The sequence below is a fragment of the Podarcis pityusensis genome (assembly GCF_964106645.2).
Source record: "Podarcis pityusensis genome assembly, chromosome: 5".
Classification (NCBI taxonomy): domain Eukaryota; kingdom Metazoa; phylum Chordata; class Lepidosauria; order Squamata; family Lacertidae; genus Podarcis; species Podarcis pityusensis.
In genome coordinates, this window is record NC_138032.1 from 60,618,974 (window position 1) to 60,646,366 (window position 27,393).

General features: G+C 41.5%; 2 protein-coding genes and 1 long non-coding RNA gene across 4 annotated transcripts in view; 2 read left to right on the forward strand and 1 right to left on the reverse strand.

Annotated features, from left to right (window-relative positions):
• The window catches only part of PPP2R2D (protein phosphatase 2 regulatory subunit Bdelta), a 30,773-nt gene extending 22,121 nt beyond the window's left edge, over nt 1-8,652 (forward strand). For both annotated transcript variants that reach the window (XM_081007205.1, XM_081007206.1), the window contains 6 exons: nt 794-906; nt 2,441-2,618; nt 3,751-3,915; nt 4,588-4,757; nt 4,851-4,942; nt 6,362-8,652. In XM_081007205.1, coding sequence (XP_080863331.1) covers nt 794-906; nt 2,441-2,618; nt 3,751-3,915; nt 4,588-4,757; nt 4,851-4,942; nt 6,362-6,641 — 998 coding nt within the window. In that variant the 3' untranslated portion in view covers nt 6,642-8,652. The remainder of the gene's footprint in view (nt 1-793; nt 907-2,440; nt 2,619-3,750; nt 3,916-4,587; nt 4,758-4,850; nt 4,943-6,361) is intronic.
• Nucleotides 8,653-11,714: 3,062 nt separating this feature from the next.
• BNIP3 (BCL2 interacting protein 3) lies at nt 11,715-22,072 on the reverse strand. The gene is made up of 6 exons (XM_081007229.1): nt 21,886-22,072; nt 17,533-17,710; nt 16,553-16,637; nt 16,261-16,367; nt 16,012-16,161; nt 11,715-14,328 (listed from the first exon to the last, which is right to left on the reverse strand). Exons 1-6 carry the CDS (start codon nt 21,929-21,931, stop codon nt 14,274-14,276), a joined length of 621 nt encoding a protein of 206 aa, XP_080863355.1. The 5' UTR covers nt 21,932-22,072; the 3' UTR covers nt 11,715-14,273.
• Nucleotides 22,073-22,439: 367 nt separating this feature from the next.
• LOC308477993 lies at nt 22,440-27,330 on the forward strand. Its single transcript, XR_013986792.1, has 2 exons — nt 22,440-22,533; nt 22,944-27,330. It is a non-coding gene; the product is annotated as an uncharacterized lncRNA (long non-coding RNA).
• The last annotated feature ends 63 nt before the right edge of the window (nt 27,331-27,393 follow it).

A 27,393-nucleotide genomic window follows, 5' to 3' on the forward strand; every position in this document is an offset into this window, starting at 1 on the left:
TTTTACCACCACTAGAAAAACCAATACAACACAGGGTTGTGTATGTGCCATCATTCTTCAGGAATGCATAAAAAGTGCAGCTTGTGTATCAAATAGAATTCAATTTCATGAGAAATAAAGCCCCACTCTAGCCCGTATGGTTACAAAGATATGCTTTGTAATGTCAGTACTTCTGAAATTTCAGGGAAGGGAAGGGACTGAATAAGAGTGGAAGCAATGCTTTGTAGCTCCTTACTCCTTCACAATATTACCCAAAATAAAATTGATTATGGTCTGGGCTTCAAAACTCACAGTTGTAAGTGCCTCCCAATTCTCTGTAAAGGGCAAGGGTAGGGAGAGTTCAGGTCCCTTTTTCTCAACAATGCCTTAGCAAACACAAGTATCACACTGGAAATGAAACAAGACCTAGCCCTTCCCACAAGCTTTGGAGAAGAGGCTGCTTTCACTGCATCTTCCCTTCTTTAAAACCCTGCTCACAGTGAAATCCAGCCCGCCTGCTCCCCCAAGTCCTCTACATGTGACAGAAACAGTGTACCTGAGTATCTCTGGAATGTGTGTGTGGCACATTATTTCTATACAACCATTGCATAATATGTTCCACTTGCAAAGATTATGCATTTAGAATTGATTTGTCTGGGCAGAGTTCAGTTTATAAACAAACCATTCATTCAGTCTTCTCCACGTCCAAATTCTTAGTCCAGCTTGTATACCATACTGGGTTATTTGTAAAATGACAAAGTAGCTTTCGGTGTTGTTTGATTTCAACCATTTGAATATTTTCTCCTTTTTTCAGATAAAACTATTAAATTATGGAAAATCAGTGAACGAGATAAAAGAGCTGAAGGTTATAACTTGAAAGATGAAGATGGAAGACTTCGGGATCCATTTAGAATCACAGCACTACGGGTATTTTGTTACCTTTATTTAGAATTAACAAAATCTAAGCAATGTTACTAACTGTTGCGTCACAGTTGTATCATGGAAAGTAGAAACTTGATTAGATACTTGATTTTTTTGAAAGCTGTCAGTGTTTGTAAAAAGCAAAAAAGGAGGAAAAGGTTCTGACCTCCCTTTGTCTCCTCAGCCTGGTCCTCGGACCCTTGTCGGCACAAAAGAGTCCACGAGAATATCCCTGCAGAGTTTAATTCTTAAAAGTCGTTGTGCAAAACACGACTACACACCAGCACTAACCAACCAACCAACCCAAACACCAGCCTCAGCAACAAACTAACATTTCTCACTTATATATACAACTTGGTGCAGACCACTGAGTCATGCTGACCCAGCTTTATTCTCATTAAAGAAACAGCGGCCATTTTAGCCGTGACAAAAGCTTCTAAACATCTACTTAGAAAACTATCAGGTTGGGAAAGCGCTATAACTCATTGCACCATTTTCTCTGTATAAAGAGAATCTTAACTATAAAATCTTATCTAAACACATAATTTTGTATGAAAAAGGTTGCAGCTGCAGTCCCTGTCATCTCCAGGTACACCTGGATAAGCTCTGTCTTTAAAGCCACTGCCAGTCAGTACTGTATAGAGAATACTGACCTAGATGTAGCCATAGTCTGACTTGGTAAAATGAAGCGTCCTCTGTTCCTTTAATTCAAGACGTTTAACTCCCTTGAAACGTCTACAGTTAACCTAGTCATTTCAAAGACAATTTTATCTGTGTATTTAATACTGTTCTTTACTGGATGTTCTGGAACATTGTTAAGCTATTTGAAAACAGGAAAAGGTGATTCTACTTATGGTTGCATATCGGTTAAATTTGCACTTTTGGAAACTTGCACAATGTTATACCACTCTTGATTGTTTTTGAACGCTGAAGACAGGCTGCTAGAGAGCCTTTTCAGCTTAATCTTTCACAGGCACAGAACAGTTTGACAGTCGCCATTTAAAATATCAAGCTACTTTTGAAACAGTGATGTACAAATTAGCATGCCAAAAGTTAGAAAGCAAGATGTCAGAGGAATGTAAAAGGACTTGATACACATGTGGTTCTATAGGTCTGAGTCATGCAGTTTTACTTGGCATGCTAGTACGTTTATGCCTTGTGTGTTGACACTTGAATTCTAATTTTTAGAATGGATTTGTGATCCCTGACTAGAGAAGGGTGTTGAGTTGATTGAGATCTGAAATAGTACACCATTAGAAATATCAAAGTCTTCAAAAGTAGGGGATCTATGGCTTGGCTTTTGAAAAACAGGGTCCACAGTACTTAGCTAATTGGGAATCATTAATTTAGGGTATATTCATAAGTAGTTCTGCTTGAGCAAAGGGCTACTTAGTACTATCTTGAATGCAATCCAATGCCAGATCATTCCAGCAACTTTTGTAACGTTAAAGATTTTGTAACTTTAAGATATTGTAGTGATTAGCCCTTTAAATAAATATTTTATGTAGTAGTGAACTTCTCTCCCTTTCTCTATTTTTAGGTGCCAATATTGAAACCCATGGACCTAATGGTAGAAGCAAGTCCCCGAAGGATATTTGCAAATGCACACACATATCACATAAACTCTATTTCAGTAAATAGTGATCATGAAACGTACCTTTCTGCAGATGATCTAAGAATCAACCTGTGGCATTTAGAAATCACAGACAGAAGTTTTAGTATCCTTTTTTATATTAGATACATAGAAATACTTAATGCTTAGTAGCGTCTTACAATAAGTATTACTGGCCTCAATCAGTTGTTCTGAATATGATAAATCATCTGTTTTATTTTGTTTAGTCTTTTAAGACAAGGGTAGGGAATCTCTGGTCCTCCCAGGTGCTGCTGGACTATAGTTGCCATCATCATTAGCCATGCTGGCTGAGGGTAATGGGCACTGAAGTTAAATAAAGTTTGGAGAGCCTATATGTTCTCCACATGTTCTTTAGAATTTCAGGAGTTTTGAGTTTGGAAGAGCGAAAAAATGCAGGGCATGTAAAAATGGTGGACTCTCCTTCCTTAGAAGTATTTAAACAGGTTGGATGGCCATCTGTCATGGATGCTTTAGCTGAGATTCCTGCATTGCAGGGGTTTGGACTAGATGACCCTTGGGACCCTTCCAATTCTATGATTCTATGAAATGTCGGGGAGGGCGAGCATTCTTCGCAGCTGTCTTGTGCTGTCAAAATAATGAGCGGTAACTGTGCCTTGTAACTTCTTTCTGCCTTGAACTCTTATGACTCCCAGTAAACAATTCTTCTCTGGGTTTTGCATTTTTTAAAATAATATTTAACTCTCATATGCTAGAGTTCTGTTTGGCAACTATATTAAAGGGAGCCCAGAGTAGTGATCAACATAGTGTCTGATAAGACCACAGCCAAATGATAGCTTTAAAATGTGCAGTGCATTATTGTGTTTCTATCCCCTCCCAAAGGCCTGGACAAATTAAATTCAGTCTGAACATGGTCGGGGAAGTGGGTGCTTGATTCCCCCCCCCCCTTCCACCTTGAGTCTCAAATATGAGGTGCTGCTAAGAGAAAGCTGTCTCTCATGTTCACATGCCCCGACTGTTGGTGGTGGTACTCTGAGAAGACCCTCTCCCCTCCACCCCTGTTGTAAACTGCAGGTTGTAGAGAATGGTGATGCTTCAATTGTATTTTAGATGATAAACTGAATGCTAGAAATGTCAGTTCCAAATAATATAGAATTTGGGTACAGTTTTTAGATTGTTTATCTCCCTGTATTGCATACTTTGAAAGTTATATTTTGAGGAAAACAAATCTATATGAACCTATACAAACAAACTTTCAGACATTGTAGATATAAAGCCTGCTAACATGGAGGAACTTACAGAGGTGATAACGGCAGCAGAATTCCATCCTCATCATTGTAATGTGTTTGTCTACAGCAGTAGCAAAGGAACTATACGGCTCTGTGATATGCGTTCATCAGCTCTTTGTGATAGACATTCAAAATGTAAGTATTTTCTCAGTTTTCTTTACCACTTTTCAGAAAAAAACAGGTATGTTTTCTGTAAAGGACGCGGGTGGCTCTGTGGTTTAGACCACAGGGCTTGCCAATCAGAAGATCAGCGGTTCGAATCCCTGTGATGGGGTGAGCTCCCATTGTTTGGTCCCACCTCCTGCCAACCTAGCAGTTCGAAAGCACATCAAAGTGCAAGTAGATAAATAGGTACTGCTCCGGCGGGAAGGTAAACGGCATTTCCGTGCGCTGCTCTGGTTCGCCAGAAGCGGCTTAGTCATGCTGGCCACATGACCCAGAAGCTGTCTGCGGACAAACACCAGTTTCTCAGCCTATAGAGCAAGATGAGCACCGCAACCCCAGAGTCGTCCGCGACTGGACCTAACGGTCGGGGTACCTTTACCTATACCTTTATGTTTTCTGTAAACTAATATTCTGTTTATTGGTAGAGAACATCCCAGTGTCTATCTGGGATCTCACCATTCCAATGGGCATAGAGTACATGGTGTCTTGATTTTTTAGGGCACATTTTTAGGGCACATTTCAGCAACTCTTGTGCGGCAGAGGTTGGAAACCACTGATATGGCTAAGCCTTGGTTAACTAAAAATGGTAAAGTATAAACCCTAATAGTAAGCAGCTTTTCTGTCCACTTTCACAACTTTCAGTCTTTGAAGAACCTGAAGATCCCAGCAGCAGATCATTCTTTTCAGAAATAATTTCCTCAATATCGGATGTAAAATTCAGTCATAGCGGTCGATACATGATGACTAGAGACTACCTTTCAGTTAAAGTATGGGATCTCAATATGGAAAACAGGCCTGTAGAGACCTATCAGGTACAGTGTTTGTGTGTTATATTTTATAATAATAAAGATTTCTTCCCAAAATTGAACACGTTCTCATGCTCTTCAACACTTATATATTTTAAGGTTCATGAATATCTGCGAAGCAAACTTTGTTCACTGTATGAGAATGACTGCATCTTTGACAAGTTTGAGTGCTGCTGGAATGGTTCTGATAGGTAAGGCTGACTTGTGTAAGGAGATTCGCTTAAATGCTTGCCTGAACTGAAAATTGGTGGTGGTTTTAATTTAAGCAGAAGGAAAAGTGAGATCTATGATCCACACTGGGGCTGGTGAGCAGGGCGGGTGACAGCCTAAACTTCTACTTTAGCTTCCACAGTAGTTCTCAGTGCATCTATATTAGTTATGTCATTGTGTACTTAATAACTTGCTGTAGGTCATCCTCAAAGTATGTGATGGGTAGCATGATAAAAACAAATGTGCTGCCTTAGGAGGAAATATAAATTCAGTGATGGTACATTTGCTTTGTGTGGAAAAGAGAGGGGGAATTCCTGGGATCAGTCCTCGGTATCTCAGACTTCAAGCATGTGGCCTGGTTGCTGCCAGAAGAAAATTTTGTGTGTGAATTGAATGGTATCATAGAGATGGTTGGCTGCTTGAAATATCCTTTAGTGTGGAAGTGGACAACCTTTGTTCTGTTAAGAAGCACATTCCTTTGGGGATAAACTGATGGGATCCGCATGCCAACTGTGGGCCAAACCCCAAAGTGAGTGGGGCCCTCCTTTTTTCTGTCTTCCCACCCAGTGGGCTGCTATTATAGAGACAGATTGCTCTTGCCAGTGGTCTGAACTGATCATTTGCTGCAAGAATGTGTTGAAATGAGGTGAAGGACCACACAAATTAAACCCCAAGGGCTTTAGGCGGCCCACTGCTCAGTGTGTGGCACGATATAGCATAGATGCCACAACACACAAAGATTCAGCAATGCCTTCCTCCTGGTTAAGTGCATCTCCGCTGGGAAAAACCCCACCCTAATAACGAGAGCTGTTGCCAATCAGTTGGTCTGGATCAGCTGCTGGTAAGAGAGAGCTTATTATTTACATGAAAAACATGATACACATAGGAAAATACTAATAAAATAGGAATGCCTCTCATGCCATTGTAACTATCCATTAAGGTCTGCAGGAGAGGCCCATCTTTTGTGCTTCCACCTCAATCTGAAGTTCAGGGAGCAGGGGCCTTCTCTGCAGCAGCACCTCATCTCTGGAATGACTACCTCTCAGAGGCAGGTCTGGTACTGACATTGGTTCCTTTTCATTGGTTAGAGAAGATGCACCCCTTCCCCCACTCTTAGGAGGAGTGAGAACTGTAAGGAGTCACAGCAGTTTGTTGCCTGCTGATGATCTTACATATTTTAAGGAAATTTAAGGAAATTTTACATGTGTGTGGTTATTTTATTGATGTTTTGTTGTTATCTTTCCTTGAGACCCATTGATGAAGAACAAACTAGTAATAACAAATAAATAAATAGTAAGGAAAAGGTAATTGCAATCCTCCTAAAATTGCAAGTAACTTGACATTACCTATCAGTAGTAAGCGATGAATAAAAAGTTGTTATCTTCTCTTTTCCAATGCAGTGCTATTATGACTGGCTCATACAACAACTTCTTTAGGATGTTTGATCGAAACACACGGCGAGATATTACATTAGAGGCTTCAAGAGAAAGTAGCAAACCTCGTGCTATCTTAAAGCCCCGGAAAGTGTGCACAGGTGGCAAGAGAAAGAAGGATGAAATAAGTGTTGACAGTCTGGACTTCAATAAGAAGATCCTTCATACAGCATGGCACCCTGCAGAGAACATCATTGCTGTAGCTGCCACCAATAACTTGTATATATTCCAGGACAAAATTAATTAAAGACGGCTTATCTGAGGACAAAGTTGTCGTCTTGCATAGTTAAGCTCAGTTGTTTATCTGTCAGAGAGATGGCCTTGTTGTCCTCCCAGTAAAGAACATTGATGCACTTATTTCCCTTTATAGGTAAAGGAGAGAAGCTGGCCTGGACTTGAGTTCATGGTGTATTTCTGCCTTCAGTGAGGGAGAACGTGGAATTGAATTTTTGTAAACGAAAAAAAGCCCACTAGAAGCAGAATTGATGGACAATACTCAATAAAGGCCAATATTCAAAACAAATGTATTTATTTAAGTCTGAGCCTTCCTTTCCAGTTGATAGACCAAAAATCTAACACCCAAGAAACAAATTGTCATAAAAATGTAATTTCTATCTCACGTGCTCTTTATCTGCTGTAATATTTGGGCCTTTCAAAACATATATTTGTGCTTTATGCCTGTAAACATTCTTTCTCTGGCCTTCATCTAAGCTTTAGGTGTTTCTACCTTTGAGCATATAGGTAAGTCTAGAGTTGGGTGTGTAGACAGGTTTTTCATGTATATTTACTCACCAACTGTATCTATAACCACACCTTCCGGTGTAAACCACTTAATAAAAATAACAAACTATAAAAAGTGTTTTTAAATCTGAAAGTATGTATTCAGTCTTTTTTATTGCATGTATTGAGATTGTGCAAAATAACTCTGACGGAAAGATTTGAAAATAGTTTGTCCCAAAAATATTAGGTTGTATCCAATGCTAGTCCTGCTCTGAACAGGCCCATTGAAATTAAGACACGAGACAAACAGGCTCATTAATCTCAATGGCTCTACTCTGAGTAGAACTTAATTGAATACTATCCATTTTTTGACAGTATAAGCAGTTTAAAGCAGTATTTACTGCTTCAAACACTAAACTGAATTTTTTTTCTCCAGTTGTCATCACCTTAGCTTGTATTAGTTTTTTGTGTAAGAAAGGGGGGGGGCATCATAAGGTGCGCAGAAAAGACAAAGTGTAAAGTACTTGTTTAAAGTTATATACAGCCTTAAAGGAGCAAGATGGTCTTTTACATCAAAACCTTCAACAAATCACTGCTCTGGTTTAACAGTAAACATGCCTCAACATTTGAGAAGCATACCTTAATGTGCATTACTACTACTTCTTTTTTTAACCTTTAGTCCTTTTTGTTCCATAGAGTACACTTTTGAAAAATATTACAACTGGGCATAAGCATAGGCATACAAAACTTTCCATTGCAATTCATATGTGTATGTTTTTAAACTTGATTATGCCAAACAAGAGCACAACTTAAACATGTTTTAACTCTTACTCCAGGTCTGTAACACCAGGAGATCAAGCTGTATTGAGGCTGAATACTGATGTGAAAATATATTTGTAGAATACTGAGTTTCCACTAGCAGTAGGGGGCTGCAGAAAAGTTATGGGGTCTCTCTCGCTCCTAGAAGATACGTGATTAACTCCCAGTATTTCACTGTAAGCTTCTGTGGGAGAAAACTTGTACACACAAAAAGAGTGGGCACACTTTTAATAGCATCAAGTATCTTAAATACTAGCGCAAGTACTATCACTTGCTCCAGACTTCCTACTAAATGTGCCTATGAAATCCTCCTTAAAATTCAGGCCCTTTAAGCTTCCAGGGTGAAATACTTGTGTGTGGTTTACACTCGAATTTTAAAGAAATGAAGGTTTAATATGATTGCTAGAGTCCGATATGAATATGCAAGAGCAGCATGTCTCTGTTCCTACCCTATCAATTAACGTCCATAGAGTGCCACTCTTGTTCGCGATACAATAATAAATACTAATTTGGGGTTTCTAAAGATAAAGATTAAAAATCGTATACTGTATATCAGTTGTGACACTATTTGCAAATCTTGAAATGTGGAACGGTTAGGTCATTTAACCATTAGATTGACTTTGTTCCTTAAAATACATGAGGTAAATACAATGGGATTGTACATAATTGTTCAATTATTTTGACCAAAAAGTTTAATAAATTTTAAATGTTTACCTGCACTTGCTCTGTGTACTTTGAAACTTTTTCAATGTACTCTTCCCCCAAAAAATTTCATCTGAATTGTCCAATGTCTTTCAGAATGTTCAATGTTATTTTCACTGTACAAAGTGGCTGCTACATGAGAGTAGCTTACACCCCGAGACAGATGGATGCCAGCCACACTTCTTTGCATAGATGTGACATGTCTACTGCTTTCTATAGCATTCTTTGGGCCCATTTAGGTGTATGCTGGAAGATGCTATGATTCCGTATTTCAGATTTTTAAAAATGTTTTCAATGCTTTTAATGCTAGACTGTTTGCATGTCCTCTTCTTACTCCCCTACTAAATCGTAGCAGTTAGTTGTTTTGCAAAGCTGTTAGTTGAAATAGCTGAGAAACATGAAATGCTTAAAGAAGCTTGCTGTGACTAAGTCAGAGGTCTCTTGGTGTAAGGGATAGCTTTGAATTGTGCATTTAATGTAAATGGGTTGGATTCTAAGTTTTTTCCTCAGTAAATGAAAGGGATTCTTTCATTCACAGAACAGAAACGTGAGAATCCAAGTCGCTGTGTTATCCAGCCTGAGCAAGGTATTTAATACTCAATATTGAACATTTTGCAGTTGGAGTTAGACTCCATTTTCCTGGTTCCAATCATACTATCAGTCTTGCATATATTTGGATTGCTTCGTATTATTAAAATGTGTGCTTATGTTTTTTACAGCACCTTGAAAAGTACTGTTGATTCACAATGAAGATAGTCATGTTCAGCTTTTTCATCTTTTCTGTAACATCCACCCATTTGAATGATAAAGCAGTTGTGATGAAATGTAGGAACATTTAGCTTTCCCAGTAGAATCAACTTAGTAATATTGCATTCAACTTTTTGAATCTTAATTTTTAGGTCTGTGAGAGCTTTAATGCATAGGCAGTGCTGTACTATTTGACTTTGAGTTATGGTATAATTTCAGAGAATATAAATTCAGGCATATTGTGAGGGCTTCCCCTCCTTTTGAAGCATCCGGATAATCACATTCAGATCTTACCATAAATATGCAGATGCTGTCTGGCTGGCTTATGAAGAGTCATTTAGGATGCAGGCAGCTGTGGATCCCAATTTGAACTGGGCCAGGAAGGAGCCTGAACTTTGGGCTCCCAATTTATGACTACAGCTGGCTGCATTCAGGGTGAGAGGCCTGCTGACAGTCTGGCACACATTCCTTTCAAATTGGCTCTGTTTCGGCATCTACCAGTCTGGGTTTTGGAACTGATGATGGGTCACTGGAAAACGGGGGCATTTGTATCCTTACGATGGGCTGCTCAAGGGCCCTGGCTAATACTGTTTTGCAGAAGTGTGCTTGTTCCCTTCCTTGCTTTTGTTTTGATAGGTGCTTGGAGGGTACTGGTGCTCATTTGTGGCCACAGTTTGGTGTTTCTGGGCCAATCACACGGTGTGGCAAGATGCTCATGGAATCCAGTTTGGGCTTGGCGAAAGTGCATGTATGCAGTGGATTGGGTAGGCATGGTATACAATGAAAGTGCATTTTGCCAGCATTGTTCAACCCTCTCATATTTCGGTCATTTACCTGGGTGGAAACTTTTGCAGTTGCTGAAGGTCAGTGTTCAAGCCCATTTGGAATTCCGGGTCCTATAACAGTGGTGACCCAGGGCCTTGATTGTGTGGGCTGAAGCTCCCCCAAGGTGGGTTTGTCAGGATTATGGTGACCCCCAGCTATCTTAATTGGGCATGTCAGAAGATAAAAAGGGAAGCCCAGCAAGCCCTGGTTGCAATCCTGCATGATACTATTCACCAGTATGTTAAGATGGAACTTTGCAGCTGAATGGGCTCACTTCTCCAATATGAGTAACAATAAAAAAAGAAAAATAAACAATATTTTTATTTTATTTTTTTAAAATGTCCAGTAGCACCTTAGAGACCAACTAAGTTTGTTCTGGGTATAAGCTTTTGTGTGCATGCACACTTCTTCAGATACACTGCAACAGACGTCACCAGACCCTTATATATAGTGGGAGGGTGGGGTGGGTTTTTTCTCAGGAGGGTAGCAGGAGATGGGTGATTGACTCAATGGGTATGGTAAATCTGTTGATGACTGTTAACAACTGCAATTAGTCCTACAGGAAAAAGCAAGGGATAGTATGCAGATGATTAGCATATGTAATGAGACAGGAATCCAATATCTCTATTGACCAGGTCTCTCCATAGTTTTCAGTTTAGTGATAAGTTGTAATTCAGCAACTTCCTAAGTGATCTGCAGTGTGCAACGTAATTTGCTGCAGGTGGGAGAAGAGGGACTAAGTAGAGGCTTGTCCTTTTCTGTGGCGGGTACGTGTAGGACTTCTACAGATTAGGGTTTGGCGAGTACCCTTGGTGAAAAGCAATTTGCCTTCTGTGGCCTGTAAACTCAGTATGGTTCCATTTGGGGTGGGTCTGGAAGACTTTTCTTAACACTTATGGGTGGAACTGACAGAAGGGTGGACTTAAAACCCACCCCCTTTCATGCGGCACGGTTGGCCTCGCCTGATCAGTTAGCAGTTTGGTTCCTCCACAGCTAACGCTGCAGAAAATTGGCATAAAATCATGGCCCCATATTTCACCCCAACTTCACACACATCAAACTTCTTTATTCACACAAAAGAATAGGGTTCTTGGTCTCCCTAGACTTCCGACATGTTGACACAAAGATGAATATAATTCAATATCCTGCTTGCTCATTTTTAAATGCTAGAGTTCTGAGAAGTTTTTTCTATATAAAGGCATTTGGTTCCCAAATTCTATTCTACAAAGATTATTCTGCCTTTAGATAGCTATGTTCCGTGCTAGTGACGACGGCACCGAAGTGCCTAACTTCCACAGCAGGGATGGGGAGTTTATCTCTAGGCCACATGCCAATGGTAAGGGATGAAGCCCATGGCAATATTGCACTCTTTCTCTGCTAGCAAGTCTGCCTTTGGATTTTATTTTTGGATTTTATTTTTGAAACGTTTGACAACTGAACATCCTTAGCAGCACCTCTTTCTCATTTCACACATCTTGATTACTGATAACACATAATTCAAAAGCAGTGAAATATTTACTCGCTTTATTGTTTTTGTATAGTAGCAATAAACTTGTAATATACATTCAGTGGAGTATTTCACAGCTTTTCGACTTTGTGAGTTGCCAGAAGATGAAGTTCTAGATGTTCTCCATTCATGTTGTGAAAGCCAAAACAGTACTATTCTAGCACGATAGTTGCACAAACTCCCACTAAATAAATGAGATTCGTATGCAGTACATACACAAAGGCAACAGGCAGCTTCAATCAAGAATCCTTTTTTTTTTTACTGCCTAACTCCTTTTGCTAAATCAAAACAAAGCTACCACTTCATTTTATGTACAATGTCCAGTTTAAAAAGATGGGTTTCTTCTTTAAATGTGCCTTATCTACTCAAATTTGCAAAACAGTAAAGTAATGGTCTTTAATGATTTTATTAAAGCCCAGAAATACACAACATTGTCCCCATACTTTGTATTCATTCCATCCCTGATTTTTTATTTGCAAATTTGGGGGGGGGGGATAAATAATTCAATAATTAAACCATTGCCAGCTGACATTAAGAATATTCCATTCATCCTGATTCAAAGGTATAAATTAATATAAGAAGTCCAAATGGGTAACTGAACAAAATTAATGGATTTACTGTAAGCCATGCGTTCAGACACAGCAAGGAAATTTATGGAGTTCCTAAGGAAGCAGTTCTGCATATTCACTCTAGCAGGAGAGAGCTTCGCATGTCTATATGCTTTTGTATTTGTGTGGCTGCTTTTTCCACTGCTGGGCGTAGGTAAGTCCTTGCAAGCAGAAAAGTTTCCATCAGTTAGAATACCCACCTATTAATAGTAAAATGGCTTAGAGTCATCTTTCCGTATGAAGCAATTTGGTGACTGGCGAAACAAAGGCACACCAGTGGCTCACCACATTCATTTAATCAAGTTATTTTTAGACTACTTACACAAGAGAATGACACCAAACTGGGAGAAGTTGTCAATGCTGCAGAAGACAGAATTGGGATTCAAGATGACCTTAACAGATTGGGCCCAAACAAACAAAATTAATTTCAATAAGGACAAATGTAAGAATCGCCAGCCGCACAAATAGAAGATGGGGAACATCTGGCTTGCCATTGGAGCATGTGAAAAGGATCTAGGGATATTAGTAAACCCTAAGCTTAACAGTGATGCAGCAAGAAATAGGCTAATGCTATTCTAGGCTATATCAATAGAGTATTGGAAAATATACTTGTCTTTGGAAGTGCTTGACTACCAAAATGCCTTGATTGATCGTTGTAAATATTGTAGTACCATACACAAGCATCTATTTAACTCATAAGAAGTTTCTGCAAAAACAACATTCCTTGCTGCTTTTCAGTAAGGCTGTGATGATATTCAAAACTTATTTAACTGGTAAAATCACAAACGAGTGGAGTTTTGTATTTAAAACCATTGTTGAACTTGCAAAGATTCAAGATGGGCAAAAGAAGTGTAAGTTGCAAATGTTTAGCACATGTTCATCCTTGTGTAAAACTTGATTTCAAATGGGCCAATTGCTAAAACCTGCACTGAAGCCTAGTGATAAGCTTGCACTAAGGCACATGTGCCTGTAAAAAGTTCATTAATGGGTAATTCTCAAGAAAATTGTTAAGACCAGATACCTCTGAGTATCAGACATGAGGGAAAACAAGGCTTTGGGCTCAGCGGGTCTGCCATTCTTAAACTGTGACTGGCTAGATAGTTTACCTCAGCAAGGGTAATCACTGGATATACAGTGGTACCTCAGGTTACATACGCTTCAGATTACAGACTCTGCTAACCCAGAAATAGTACCTCGGGTTAAGAACATTGCTTCAGGATGAGAACAGAAATCGTGCTCCGGCAGCGGGAGGCCCCATTAGCTAAAGTGGTGCTTCAGGTTAAGAAGTTTCAGGTTAAGAACGGACCCTTCAGAACAAATTAAGTACGTAACCAGAGGTACCACTGTATAAACTCTGTGTTGCAGGCTTATTTACCTCACTACTTTTACTTCTGTTGCATATACATTTTCCTTTTTAAAACATAATGGAAAGATCCCATACTAAAACACACAAACCTGTATTTAGGATTTAGAGAGGTATCTTAAAGAAAATCACTAAACTGCTTCACAGACTCCAGCCTTTAGAAATGTAAGGCCATAATACTCTTGACCAAATATTCTTGCTATTCAATCAAGTTGTACCAACAACAACCCAAACCAATTTCTTTTTTACAAAAGTGAAACAAGACGAACCGTTTAATCCCTTGCTACATAATTTTCAATATAGACATCTTGTTCACAAACACACAGTTCATTTAAAGACCTTCTGTCAAAAATTTGCTTTGATGACTTGAGCAACAAGAGGTTAGTTTACAAAGGAGTCGTTTGGTGTTGGTTTTCAATCTTTCCCTCTACAATTAGAAAAAGCCCCAAGAGCACACAACATTTAGGGACCAAAACATACATAGCTGTGTCACTTCTGCACGCACAGGAGTTCCTTTTCGTTCACCATTTTGCATGTCTGGATGAATGTAGTCATGGTTTTTGTAGGAGATGAAGATTTGTTCCCATCTTACAACGAACTGCTGCTGTAAGCTGTAGTTGTCAACCGTCTTCCGATATAAATCCTGAGATCAACAAAAAGACAGCCAGTAACTGCTCTGCTTAATTTTGAAAGGGAATCAGATGGTAGTGAACCCCCTTTTCCTCTTACTCACTATGCTATAAAATTAGTGGGAATCTGGTAGGTAAATATACCTGATACCACAAATGATCCAGCTTTCTAAGCAGCTGGTTACCTACACGGAGGAAGAATTAAGCCAGGGGTAGTCAACCTTTTTATAACTACCACCCACTAATGCATCTTTCTTGATGGTAAAATTTTCTTATCGCCCACCAGTGCTCAATGGAAGGAGGATTCCGCTTGTGCCATAGAACCCCCTACCGCCCACCCAGAATCCTGAAACACCCACTAGTGGGCAATAGGGACCAGGCTGACAACCCCTGGGTTAACCGAAGAAAGGAAAGCTTCCCATCCTAACACACCTGGAGGGTTAGAGGGGCCTGCTGAACCCTGTGGGATAAGGGGCTGGAAGCACATTTTCCTCACACACTTCCTGATGGTGGGAGCCTTATCATTTTCTAGGCAGTTTCAAGGAAGCCTCTTGTAAGCTTGGAAAACTTGGCTCCATCTGGGTCACGTCCATGCGAGCAAGTAATAGTTGTGAGCTTACTTGCACGGCTGAAATAGCCTCCATTGGATGTCTGTTTCCAATGGATTAGCATCCAGTGCTGCTGTGCCTACTGTGTATAGCAGATTTCTGCTTATAGAACAGAACTTTCTCCTCTTGTTGGCCTCCCTTCCACCTGGCACCCTCAAAATCTGCCCCAGGGGGGTTGGCGGAGTGCAGGGAGAAAATGGGGAAGTTTTGATGCATGAGTGGAACTCCAGATGCACAGCGCTGGACATCACTCAATACCTTGCACACATCTCTACGCCACTCGCATTAGATGACAAAATGTGAAATACCGAGGCACTGAAAAAACAAACTTGGGGGTGGGGGTAAAATCTGGTCCACTTCAAGGATCAAAGGCAAAGCTACTACAAAGTCAGATTTCGTGTTTTATAGCTGTGATAAAATGTCATGGCTGCCACCAATCTGGGATGAAGGAAATGCCATTCCATTGCTGCCATTCACTCAGCAGCAATTACATTTCTGCACATTCTAATATCTGAAGACTGATCATCACCCTATATCTATATAGCACAGATCTGTCTTCTTTTTGCTGTCATCACTTTAAAAAAAGGAAGAGGTTTTACCCCATTTTGTTTTATAATAGCAGTGTCTACCATAAACCTCAAATATCACCCCAAAGGCTTATTGAATGATTCTCTGAATGCAGATTCTGTCCATGTAACCATATTTGATCGTGATGGGTAAATTACATTTTAATGGAGTTTTCACTGCAAGTTATCTTGTAGATCAGGAATGGGGAGCCTGTCTTCCAGATGCTGGACTTCAAAAGACCCATCCAGCATGGTCAGTGATGGGATTTGTAGTCCAGCAAAATCAGGTTCCCCATCCCTGCCATGGATCAAAACATTTGGAAGTGTGGCAAAGCATAGTGAGCCTAGTTTTTCAACTATAAAGCCATCTCTTTGCCTTAAAAAAAATGAGCACTGTATTTCTGTGTTACTCTCTCTTCGTGTAAATTAGTCAACACATAAGTTGGTTATGTTTCTGGGAGAAGCACACTAGACTTCTGGTCCCCTACAATCCCCACATTTAATTGACTGAAGGACTCCTTACCCTAATCCAATGGCAAGCAGATGGGAAAGCAACAGAGATGGCAGAAAAACCTTCAAAAATTCCGCAGAGAAGATGCCCCCTTTCTTCATCACACTCGTGTTTCTCATGCTGAGGGTAGCAGTGCGCTTGGGGTGTTTAAACAGAAATTCCCTAGTTTGTGACGAGAAAAGAAAGAATCCAATCTGTAAATGTCTGTCACCATATTCTGTACATATCAGCGGGAATCAAGGCAGCTTCTGTCACACTTACTTGGGTGGAATGTTTTCAGGCCTGCTGGACCAGTCCCACATCCAGTCAGAATTTTTCTTCAAAAGCTGTTCAACTTCTTTCCTTCTTTCCTGAAAATCTTCCTCAGACTAAAAGAAGGAGAGATATAATCAATTGGTTTGGATGCTATTTCTAAAGTGGGGCGGGGGGGGGGGAACACCTATTCAACTTCTTTGGTCGTTTCTGCAGGTTCCCCATCCCCGTACCACACCATTCGATGGCTTGGAAAAGGCTCTCGGCCATCTGGCAATCTTCAGAAAAGGCTCAGCTTTACCTGAGAGCTATTCTTTTCTCCGCTGCCACGGCTTTCGACTTCAGAAGCTCTGTGAATGTCCTGAGGCGTCTGGGATCGAGGAGGACTTGGTAAAGAGAAGTTACAGGGCATTAACCCACATAGAACAAGGTTTCTAGATTTCGTTGCTTTCACTGCAGGACCAAGGCAGTTCAGATTCAGATGCCACAACTCCGCCACTAAGCTCACTGGGTGACTTGGAGGCAGCCACCATCTCTCAGCCTAACCAACTTCACAGGGTTGTTGTGAGGACAAAACATGCGGGTGGGTGTGCCTTTGTGAAGAACCATGCCTTCTGAGCTACTTGGAAGATTAAAATGGAGGAAATAAATACTCTCAGGATAAGCACAGAAGAAGAATGCTGAAGTTCTGGGAGTGCATACCCTCCAACATTCCTCATTTCTCACTCCCCGCCAACTGACCCTCCTTGAGCCTCCATTTTGTGCGTCCCCACCCCCGCAAAGCATTTCCTATCAGACAATGGGCAAGTGTCACCATCACTACATCAACAGTACCCAAATCACTTTTTTTTTTTCATTTTAGGGCTAACAAAACACAGGCCACATACATAAATAACCATTTTTGACACCTGGGAATTTCAGTCTGAATTATCCGCAACAGAAAGGACACTGGGGTTTTTAGGAAAGTACTTTTAAACATTTTTTCCCCCCAATTCATTATGGATCATTTTCCAATTGTCTTTTACTCTTATACAAGTCCGTAAATAGAGACATTCTAGGACCAAATCAGAAGCTGGGACAGCTTTCATAATTCCGAGACTATCCCTGGAAAATGGGGACACTTGGAAGGTATGGGAGTGGCCTCAGCTCTTATCCAGAGACCCTGATTGGATCAGGGCCACTTACATCATCTCACAGATCTGCCAGCCTCTTAAGACTACATGCAAATAAATAGGAGAGTGCATCCTTTGAAAAGAGCAAGTGCTCTCTCTTTTGTTGTACCTGTCACAATGGGAGCTCTCTCGTGAGCTGCTTCTTCCAGACTCATGCTGGGCATCTAAAAGGATTTTCTCCATGTCGCCATTGTGAATAGAAATTGAGGCTGGGCCTTGCTCCTGGCTTGTTGGCTGGGCACCGTTACCATTCCCGTTGCTGGAAAAGTGCAGCTCCACCCAGGAACCTGCTCGGCATATGTTCAGAAACAAAACAAAAGCCACACAATTGTATATTAGGAAGCCTTCAAGCAGTTTCGTTTGCTGGCATTCTGTTCCAAGCCTGGCTTAATGGCCTCCTTCTTGCATTCCAGGAAATGAGCAGCGTACTGCCTGTTAATAATAAATCTCTGCTCTAATAGGATCCTGCAATGGTGAAGCCTTTTCAGTCACCACCAGAGCACAGGAGTTAGGTCTTCACCCTATGCTGTCTCAACACCAGCACCACACTTGATGGTCCTTTCATAGATCACCTAGTTCCCACAGCAGAAGACCCTACCTGTGTATGAAATCTGCAAAAAAGCATGTGAAGATTAGGGACGTCAGATGAAGCAGTCAGAAATGGGCTATCAAATACGCTGACCTATCTTGATTTACTTTGTTTACCAGAGGGGTAGAAGAGGACCTCCAAGGGGGGAAATGATCCACCTCAGGCACAAAGTGTGAATAGGATGCTTAGTAGCAGAAAATGCATTCAGTATTCCAAACATGGTAGTGATACTTGGCTTGGAATCTGGATTAACAAACAAACTCTGTTTTTCTTTTTCCTTTTTAAGCATTGCAAGTCCTGGGCTGCTTTATACATTAATGGGTTGTCTTTCCATCAGCCACAGTGCCGGGAAAAGCACAATTTTAATTCAGCTAGATATTGACAGATATAAGGCTCCATGCACACAACATTATATTCTACATTCAATGCACACCAGGATATTGGGGGAGGGGGTTCCCTCTACCTAGCTGGCACACAATATGGACCTATTACATATTTCATGCCCCTGAAAAGCACTTTTCCACAAACTGACCTCATTCCAAAAATAAAAGCTGAATTGATTCTGCATTACCCACCAGAGAGTCCATTTGAAAATGGATGAAGGCAGCTGCCCAAGGACGTTGTGGGCCAGCATATACGAAGACCACAATCGCCACTTCCTTCTTCACCTGAGGCATATGCAGGGCAGAAAAGGCATAGCTAATCTAACCAAGGGGAGGGTTTTCAAGTCTATAGGACGTAACCACACTGAAATATACTCAGAGTCGCAAAGTGATTTCATGCTCTTTATTCAGCTCATAGTGGTGAGGAGGAATGAATAAAAGTCCCCTCAAAGTATCTGCTTTATATACATTATTTACACAATGGGCTGCACATGATTGGCTAATTCCGGAATTCTACTGTAAGCCAATCAGGTTGTGGATTCACTTCTATCTGGAGCATGATTGGGTGGCTCCTGCCAACCAATCATAGTGCTGCATTGTTCTAGGACCACTCAGACTGCTGCATTCTGAATCCTATTGTTCTAGGACCAATCGGACTGCTGCATTTTGGATCCTATTCAACTCAGTACATAACACACACCCACTCTTGTGGAGGGCAGGATGCAGAAACAATCTAGATGGAAAGCAGCCTGTTCAAGACAAGTATTTGTGGTTCTTTATTGAGCAAAACTACTTCTTTGCACCACAAATGAAATACGGGTGTCCATAGCTTAAGAACAGTATGTGAGAAATTGCCACTTTTTCCCTGTGGAAGAAACAGCATCCGAATACTGCATGTCTCCAATCCCTACCATAAATGCTGGTTTTTAAAATTAAATGTGGATATGGGGGCTGAGACTAATTATACAGCATTTTGAATCTTTCCGTTCAGATTCAGTAAGTCTTTTATTATGCAAAATCAAAAGAATCGATTTTAGGTGCAGCATCTTACAAATCAGTTCATTGTCCTTGTCTGTGGCCTGCTTCTGGGGACTAAAATCCCCAGGATGCTTAGTAGCAGGAGAAGGAAGGAAGTAAAAAAAAGGGGAGGGGGGGACCAGCACAAGCAACATGTCAAACAACTGCAGGCATCCCTGTTGCCAGATTGAAGCTATAAATAGCCTACAGATTATATATTATACCACCTACTACATAATATCTCCTGAGCAAACAAGTCCTTCTGGGTCACTTTGAAAAATAAACAGTCCCTGGGAATTGTGAAATACCCTCTTTCAAAACAAAAGTTATAAAAGGCACCAACAGTTTTCAGTCACATGGCATAAACAGACAGCTGCCAGCCTGTGCTTCTGCCTGCTAGGTCTTGAAGCTTTCCCAAGCAACAGAATCCCATTCTGTGAGGGGAGCTGCACCAGTTGAATTTCTGCTGCAGAAAGAGGGGAAGAGAAGCCAGCTAACAGAAGCACAAGGTGGCAGTCAGATTTGATATCGTTGTCATTAATGTATTAATTGCCTTCTACACAACAGCCCCAAGGTGATGTACAATAAAAACAATTTAAAGAAGTTAAACACACACACACACAAACAAACAAACAAACAGTAAACACATTTAAAACAAAACTGACACCATACAAAAGAGAGAAAGCAAAGACTCATTTCTTTAGCTTGGAAAGTGCAGATAGTTGGTGCCTGCCGTGGAGCAACAGGAATGCTATTTCACAGAAGAGGGCAGCCACACTAAAAGTCTCCTATGAGTAACTATGGAGCAGGCTTCTGAAAATCTGGAACTTGCAGGAGAAGTTCTTCCACAGATCGTGGGAAATAAGCTGAAGTAGAGTTTAGAAAAGACTACAAACTACAACTTATTTTCTCCTTGTTTTGTATTTCAGAAAAATACAACTACAACCCAGCAAGAATTCTGCCAGTGTACCCTACACATTCAAACTACCAGGCAAGCAAATAAAATTTAAAAAGAAATCTAAAAGTATGGCTGATGGTGCAATAGGATGTTTCACATACTGTGCAAGTGTTATATTTACAGCTGCTAGTTTGATTTCACTTCCCTTAAGCTTTTTTTTTTTTTTAAAAAAAAAAGAGCATGGGGCATATGCATCAGCTCTGGTCACTACAGTGTAGGTGGGGCAGACCTAAATGAATGTATTAAGATCACAACGGTACAGACTGGAAGATTTTTTGCTTCCTACATAATTATTTTTGCAGCGCTACATCTAGGGAGCTCATATACATTTTGTATAGCACAGTCCACAGCACATTTAACTCCGCATGTTAATTGCACATACATGAAATCACATGCTTCGCAAGAATCAGGTGATGTGTAGCGAAAATCATTTCAGGCTTGGTAGAAAGTTGACTATATAATAATGATAATGATAATAAAAAATTTATTATTTATACCCCACCCATCTGGCTGGGTTTCCCCAGTCACTCTGGGCGGCTTCCAACAAAAGATTAAAATACAATAATTCATCAAATATTAAAAGTTTCCCTAAACAGTGCAACAATAAGAATAATATAAATCAATACCAGCACATCCGCTTTGCAACAGACTTCATATTTAGCAATACACCCTGGTACTGTTATTATTACTTAATGATCCAATTACTGGTACGATCTACATCCCACTGAAGTCAACAGGGAAATTCCCTTTCATGTTACAATCTACCTTCAGGTTTCTCATTGTATGTTGGTAATAAAACCCAGGACTGCAGCTCCTTGAACAAGCACCGTATGTCAATAATTTCCGAAGGCCAATTATTTACAGCCACAAACGTTGCACAAAGTTCTGAGTAAAGGGCCTATGAGTCATGCAGGCAAAGGTGTCATGAGAACGGATGGGAGAGAGCAGGGATGACTCTCGCAACAATAAAAAAAAGTGCCCTGGATCTGCCCGTTCTGTACTTCGAAGGCCTTGAGCTACACAGCCCTGTGTCTGAACAATACTTGCCCTCCTGGTTGGCACTTCAGCTGGCCAGGAGCATTACACGGTCGGTGCGAGGCGAAGGAGGAGCAGCAGCAGCAGCAGCAGCACATTTCCAAATCTTAGAGAGAAGTCAAGTTATCGACAGCCCCACCAAACCGAGAGGGCCTTGGCCAGGAAACGGGGGCAAGCTTTCACCCTGGCATTTCGCCATCCCACCCGTCTGCTTCTCCTACCAGTGCCATTTCCCCACGAATTTCAGAATCGCAACCACCGTTAGGGGGAAGGGGAGAAAAGGAAAACAAAGAAAGAGTGACCTGGAGAAATCTCTGGGGTTCAGAAACCCCAGGCGATCAGGAATGCCCAATATCTCTGCCTCTGATCAGCCAAGAAGAAGAGCCTATCTCCCTGCCTCCCACCCCCAGTAGAGGCCCAATGGTAAAGGGGGACCTTAAGGATCATACTGATTTCATGACAAGAAGGCCGATCCCTTACCCTGCAAGTTCTCCTCTTGCACCCCCAGCCCCTCGCTCGACGACATGGCTCCTGGGAAAGAAGCGCGTCTATTTTGGAGTCTCTCTCTCGGCTGCTCTCTTCCCGCTGACGCCGCTGACAGTAGCAGCTGCTGCCTGTTTCGGGAGCCTGCCGCGCACGCCCAGCTGATCGACCCCAGGGAGAGATCCCGTCTGTTATTGTTATTGTTGCTGCTGCAGGTTCGAGGGAAGGTGACGTCGAGGGAGAACGAGCGGCCCGGATTGGCTGGCAGGCCAGATCTTCGCCACGCCTCCTCCTCCTCCTCCTCCTCCTCCGGCTGGCGATGTTTGCAGTCAGCTGGCTGCAAAAAGCGAGCAGGGGAAGAAGCGCAAAGAGAGCAAGCGGGGAATCGGGAGGTATGTAAATAGCAACCCTTGCAGTGATCGCAGTATTTTGCGAGGTTCCCCAGCAAGGCGGCTCAGCTGTTCACCCCACCCCCCCAACAGGCCTGCTATGCTCGCGCAATGGAATTATTATTATTATTATTATTATTATTATTATTATTATCCGGAGCACTTTAACGCAGGATTTAAACCCACGAAGAGACCCTGCCCACCGGACCATCAACTGCATTGCACGCTCCGGATTGGCTGCAGTGGGTGGCAGAAGGTAACCGATCCCGTATTGGTCGCTGAGCGTGGCTGGGCTTCTCTCTGATTGGGCGAGGAGCGGGGTGGGGTGGGGACCTCCAGGAGGATCCCGTCGCCACGCAGCCTCCTAGTTAATCTTTAGATGAACGATTGTGACCTCCTGTTGCAGCATCGTCTCGTGCAGCCCTTAAACTCGTGCGCTTGCTAGGCAACTTGTTGACCTGTCCAGCTTGGTCGTCTGGGAACATTAACCCCTTGCTACCTGCAAAGGCTCTTTCGCTTCCTGCGCAGTTATCTATCACTTTCCTGGTGCACAAAAAAATGTGCTGTTAAGCTTTCACAAGCAAATGTCTCCTGAAAGCTCCTTTACCCCACTAGCCAATTTGATAATCTCCCTATTGCCTAAACTATGCCACTTCTGTTTCCTAGGCCCAGGGTGGCTGTGTAGAGCAATAAAACTCCACAGTCTATTCTGAAATCTGCAAAGAACCTAGGAAGCTGTCTCATACCTTGTCAGAGCATAAATCCATCCAGTGCAGTATTATACACTTCTCTCCAGAGTTTGAGACTGGGGACATTAGGGATTGAATCTGGACTTTTGCACATAAGTGAGATGTTCTACCACAGAGCTTGGGCCCTTCCCCAGAGGTCAGTCAGCATATCAGTTGATACATAGCACATAGTGGCATTCCACCCACCTCTTGGAAATGCTTCTTCTCTGAAACCTTGTGTTGATTTTGCCTGCTTAAGAAAATGCTTTCTGAGAAATATGCCCAAGAGCCAGAATGTTCCCAAGCATGGCATCTTCAAGGTTACAGCTTCTGCTTCACCGGCCTCTCCCATCTGGGAGCAAGAGCATCGGGGGATGGGTATAGCCATGTGGAAGTTCCACCAGATGGACATAGTGCAGTTTACCATGTTGCAGGAATTTATGTATAGGTTGGGGGGGGGGGTTGCCCCTCCAGATATCATGCACATGCAGCACACTACCAAAATCAGCACAATCTCTTATGTGACTTTTGTGATTTGTCCCCACAAAACACTTCATCACAGTTTCTTTCTTCCTATCTATTCAAAGGGCCTTTGCTGCACAATACCAAATGTAAGAATTCACTGATAAATGTATCTATGTACTGGCTCACTGGGAAAACTTCAGAAATTCATATAGACATGTGAGCTAAGCTACTCAGCAGCCCCTCTGCCTGAGTGATAATTCCTGGCATCCTGATACCTGAGTGCCAGACAGGTAGCCATTCCAGAAATAACAAACCCAGATGAAGACAAAAAGGTGTGATTAACTTGGCTGGGAAACAGGGAAATGTAAATATATCTTTTGTTACGCTTGATGGGTGTTTGATGGACGGCAAGGAGAACCATGGGGCAGGGTCCAGGATGCTCAGATTACTGCCACCAGACCTCCCCTTTCATGATGTAACCATGATGTATTAGTGATGTAGTTTTGGGGGGGATGTAACATGGGGATTAGCAGCTAATAAAAGCTTGGGTGCTCTTTTGTTCGGGGCTTCCATCTTGTTTCACCTTGTGGCAGGTGGAAGTCCTGTCACGATAGTCTTCAATAAAGACCAAGTCTACTCGCTGCTGTTTTGCTCTGGTACTCCTGGCTGGTGTCCTTGTTTTTTTGTCCAAGGGAGCCCTCAGATTTCTCCATTAACAACCATTTCCAAAAATAGGCTGAGCCAGCATGCAGGTATATTTTCACCTCAACACAGATCAGAACATCCATAATTGGGTTCACATAACTCCATACCTCCAAGGTGTCTCTGATGAAAATAGAGACATCCTAAGGAAAAGTGGGACATTCCAAGATAAAATCAGAAACTTCTGTAAATCTGGGGCTGTCCCTGGAAAATAGGGACACTGATGCTTTGCCTCCACCCACTTTGACCTCACCCACCACTGCTGGTATGTGTTTCTCAACCACTTTCTCCTGAAGGAATGCAGTCCCCAACTGCCCAAAAGATTGTCCACCTCTGCTATGAGGTGAGACAGAGAGTCCAAGAACTTTGCGCAGGGATCAATGTGAGCATGGGTTTGTACCCGGCATTTCCACTTCCAGATCCAGGAGTCTGTTGGCTGGACTACTTTGGCACCCACCCGTGTATCTCAACTAGCAGTGTATAACTTGAGAACAAAAAAGACACTGAGATACCGTAACTCAGGTGGTGCCCTGTGGTAAACTCTGCTCTGTTGGTGTAATCCATTCATTTTTATGCTAGTCAGTAGATACTGATAACTTTGCCCCAAAGAGATTCATCTCTGGAAGTTCAGCAGTCTGATCAGGGAGCTCGATATAGAAATCCTGTCAAGCTGTGGTGTTGATGGTTTTCACTTGGTCCTTAGCACAGATGAGTGAGTCATAGACTGTACTCAGTAACCTTGAAGGTTTTCACAATAGGCTTCGCAGCCAACCACAGAAGCAATAGGGAGGCAAGTTGGCCCATCTCTTCAGGAACTGAAAATAACTGGAGAGTAAAATAATCCATGCTTGTTCTGGGGGAAACCTTCATGTGGTGTAATGTTCCTTTGAGTCCAACAGCCATTCTGACGGTTGCTCTGGAATGATTATTATTATTAATTTCATACTGCTTTATATTTTTAAGAGAAAAAAACCTCAGAACAGTTTAAAACATCAAACAAAACAATTCAGAATAAAACATGACTGAAGAAAGTCAAATATAAAGTATACATTCAAAGCAACACAATTAACAGGAAACTAAAATATTATGTTAAAGGTTTCAAAATAATGCATTACAAAGAGGTCAGTTACAGAATGCACATTAACATGGCAAAGTTAACAAAAAGAAATCTTAAAATATTTCAGAATAAAACACTTCTAAAGGAAGTCAAATATAAACTGCACATTTAAACAATATAATTAAAAATAATAAAATAATAAAACTGCATAATTAATAGCCAAGTCAGTGTCAAATGTGGGTAGAACAGCCCTGACGAAACATTCCATGGACCCATCTTATTTTGATGGTTGCAAGTTGTTTTAAATTGTTTCTATTTTTTTAATGCTGTAACCTGCCACTGGATCTTAGGTGAAGTGTGGGTTGTAAATAAATTATAATAGTTATTAATTATATTAATAATAATGCTTAGAACAGGAACGGGTGCCCTGTGGCTCTCCAGATGGTGTTAGACTTCAATTTTGATCACCCCATAAAACAATATATATATTTTAAAATTATTATTTTATTTTTATGAATGTATTTTTAACAGCAGCAACAACAATAGATAACTAGCGTAGCCCATCAACATTTAGAAAGCCCCACAGGCTTCCCATCACTGGCTTTGAATAATCCCTAGTAACCCAAACAACCACAACTGCCTGACTCAGCATAAGGCAAGCTTCCTTTGTTCCTACTTCTTGGGGAAAACAGCATCAGCATGAAATGAAATGCACTTCCCTAATGGGTGGTAATAAAGTGTCTTCTAGGCTGACTCCATTTAGCGTGCCTCATTTGTGTGTGTGCTCTCTGGTTCAGGCTAATGGGGAGCACATGATTTCCCCCAAAGCATCCTGGGAATTGTAGTTCCTACCTCACAGAGCCACAATTCTAAGCACCCTTAATATACCACAGTTCCCAAGATTCTTTGGGAGAAGTTATACATGCTTTGAATATGTGGCGTGGATCTGGGCCTTAGTTTACACGCTGCCCTGGTTCGCCAGAAGCGGCTTAGTCATGCTGGCCACATGACCCAGAAGCTGTACGCCGGCTCCCTCGGCCAATAAAGCGAGATGAGCGCCACAACCCCAGAGTCGTCCGCGACTGGACCTAATGGTCAGGGGTCCCTTTACCTTTACCTTTATCTGCACTTTAAAATCCTTCTAAGGGACCCAGCAAGTAGACCGCTTTCCAGACATACTAATCCTTATATCTGATTATCCACATTTCCCCCATCCAAAGCAGCTGGTCTCAGTGACTGGAAGACTTGGGTATTGCAATACGGCTGTCTGAAAAGGAGAAACTTGCATTCTGGAGAATTTTGTTGATTGCTGTTATGAGTGACTCAACCAACACAGTGAGATAGACACACACACACACAGAGAGAGAGAGAGAGAGAGAGAGAGAGAGAGAGAGATTTGCTTGGATCAATGATCTTGCCTATATCAACACCAAGAAGCAAACTGTAGCCTTGAGATCAATCCCCACAATCTCTGTGATGACCCACGAATCCCAGGCTCCAACAAATGCAAACCGTGTTATCTTCCTTAAATATTGACTGAGACTGTAATAATCTCTGGAAAATAAGCACATTCTAAAAATAGGTGATTGCTAATTTAACAACACTACTTGGTGCATAGGAACCAGAGAAAAGGCTGCTTTTGAGAACTGGGAAGCACATTTAATGATAAAAAGGTGGTTTTTGTGGCTGAAGATAGCTAGTCATTGGAGCTAAATAAACCCAAGATTTTATGGACTCATTATCTACCATAGTTAATGCAATCAAGTAGGAACGGACAGTTATCTGCCTCAACTCTCCTTTCAGTCCTATGAGATCCTTTTGCAAGTGAGACCATCTTGGCTGTGAGTCCTGCAAGACCTGCTCCCTGGCTTGCTAAGCCTTTTTTTCAACCTGGTGGGGAAGAGCAGGACCCTCACTGACTGCAGCTGCAAAAGCTGAGGCTGCAGAACAAACTCTTGGGCTGGGGTATTGTTTGGGGTTTTTTGTTGCTGATATTAATTTTCTTACACCTAGATCTGTTTGCGATTTATGTGGAAATTGTTCAGATATGGTTGTGTACTTGTTGATGGTTGTCGAACCGTAAATAAATGGTTTATGACTACTTTTGTTATGTTTGTAATTATATAAACTCTTTTGTGCTGTAAGGCGCCTTGAGCATGGTTTT

Bases quoted from the DNA above. Each gene is read 5' to 3' on its own strand.
- BNIP3 (XM_081007229.1), bottom strand. From the start codon at position 21,931: ATGTCGTCGAGCGAGGGGCTGGGGGTGCAAGAGGAGAACTTGCAGG. The intron at 17,711-21,885 runs GTAAGGGATCGG...TATGCCGAGCAG, and splicing joins GCAAGAGGAGAACTTGCAGG to GTTCCTGGGTGGAGCTGCAC. The intron at 14,329-16,011 runs GTAAGGAGTCCT...TGTTGATCTCAG, and splicing joins CTGCTTGCCATTGGATTAGG to GATTTATATCGGAAGACGGT.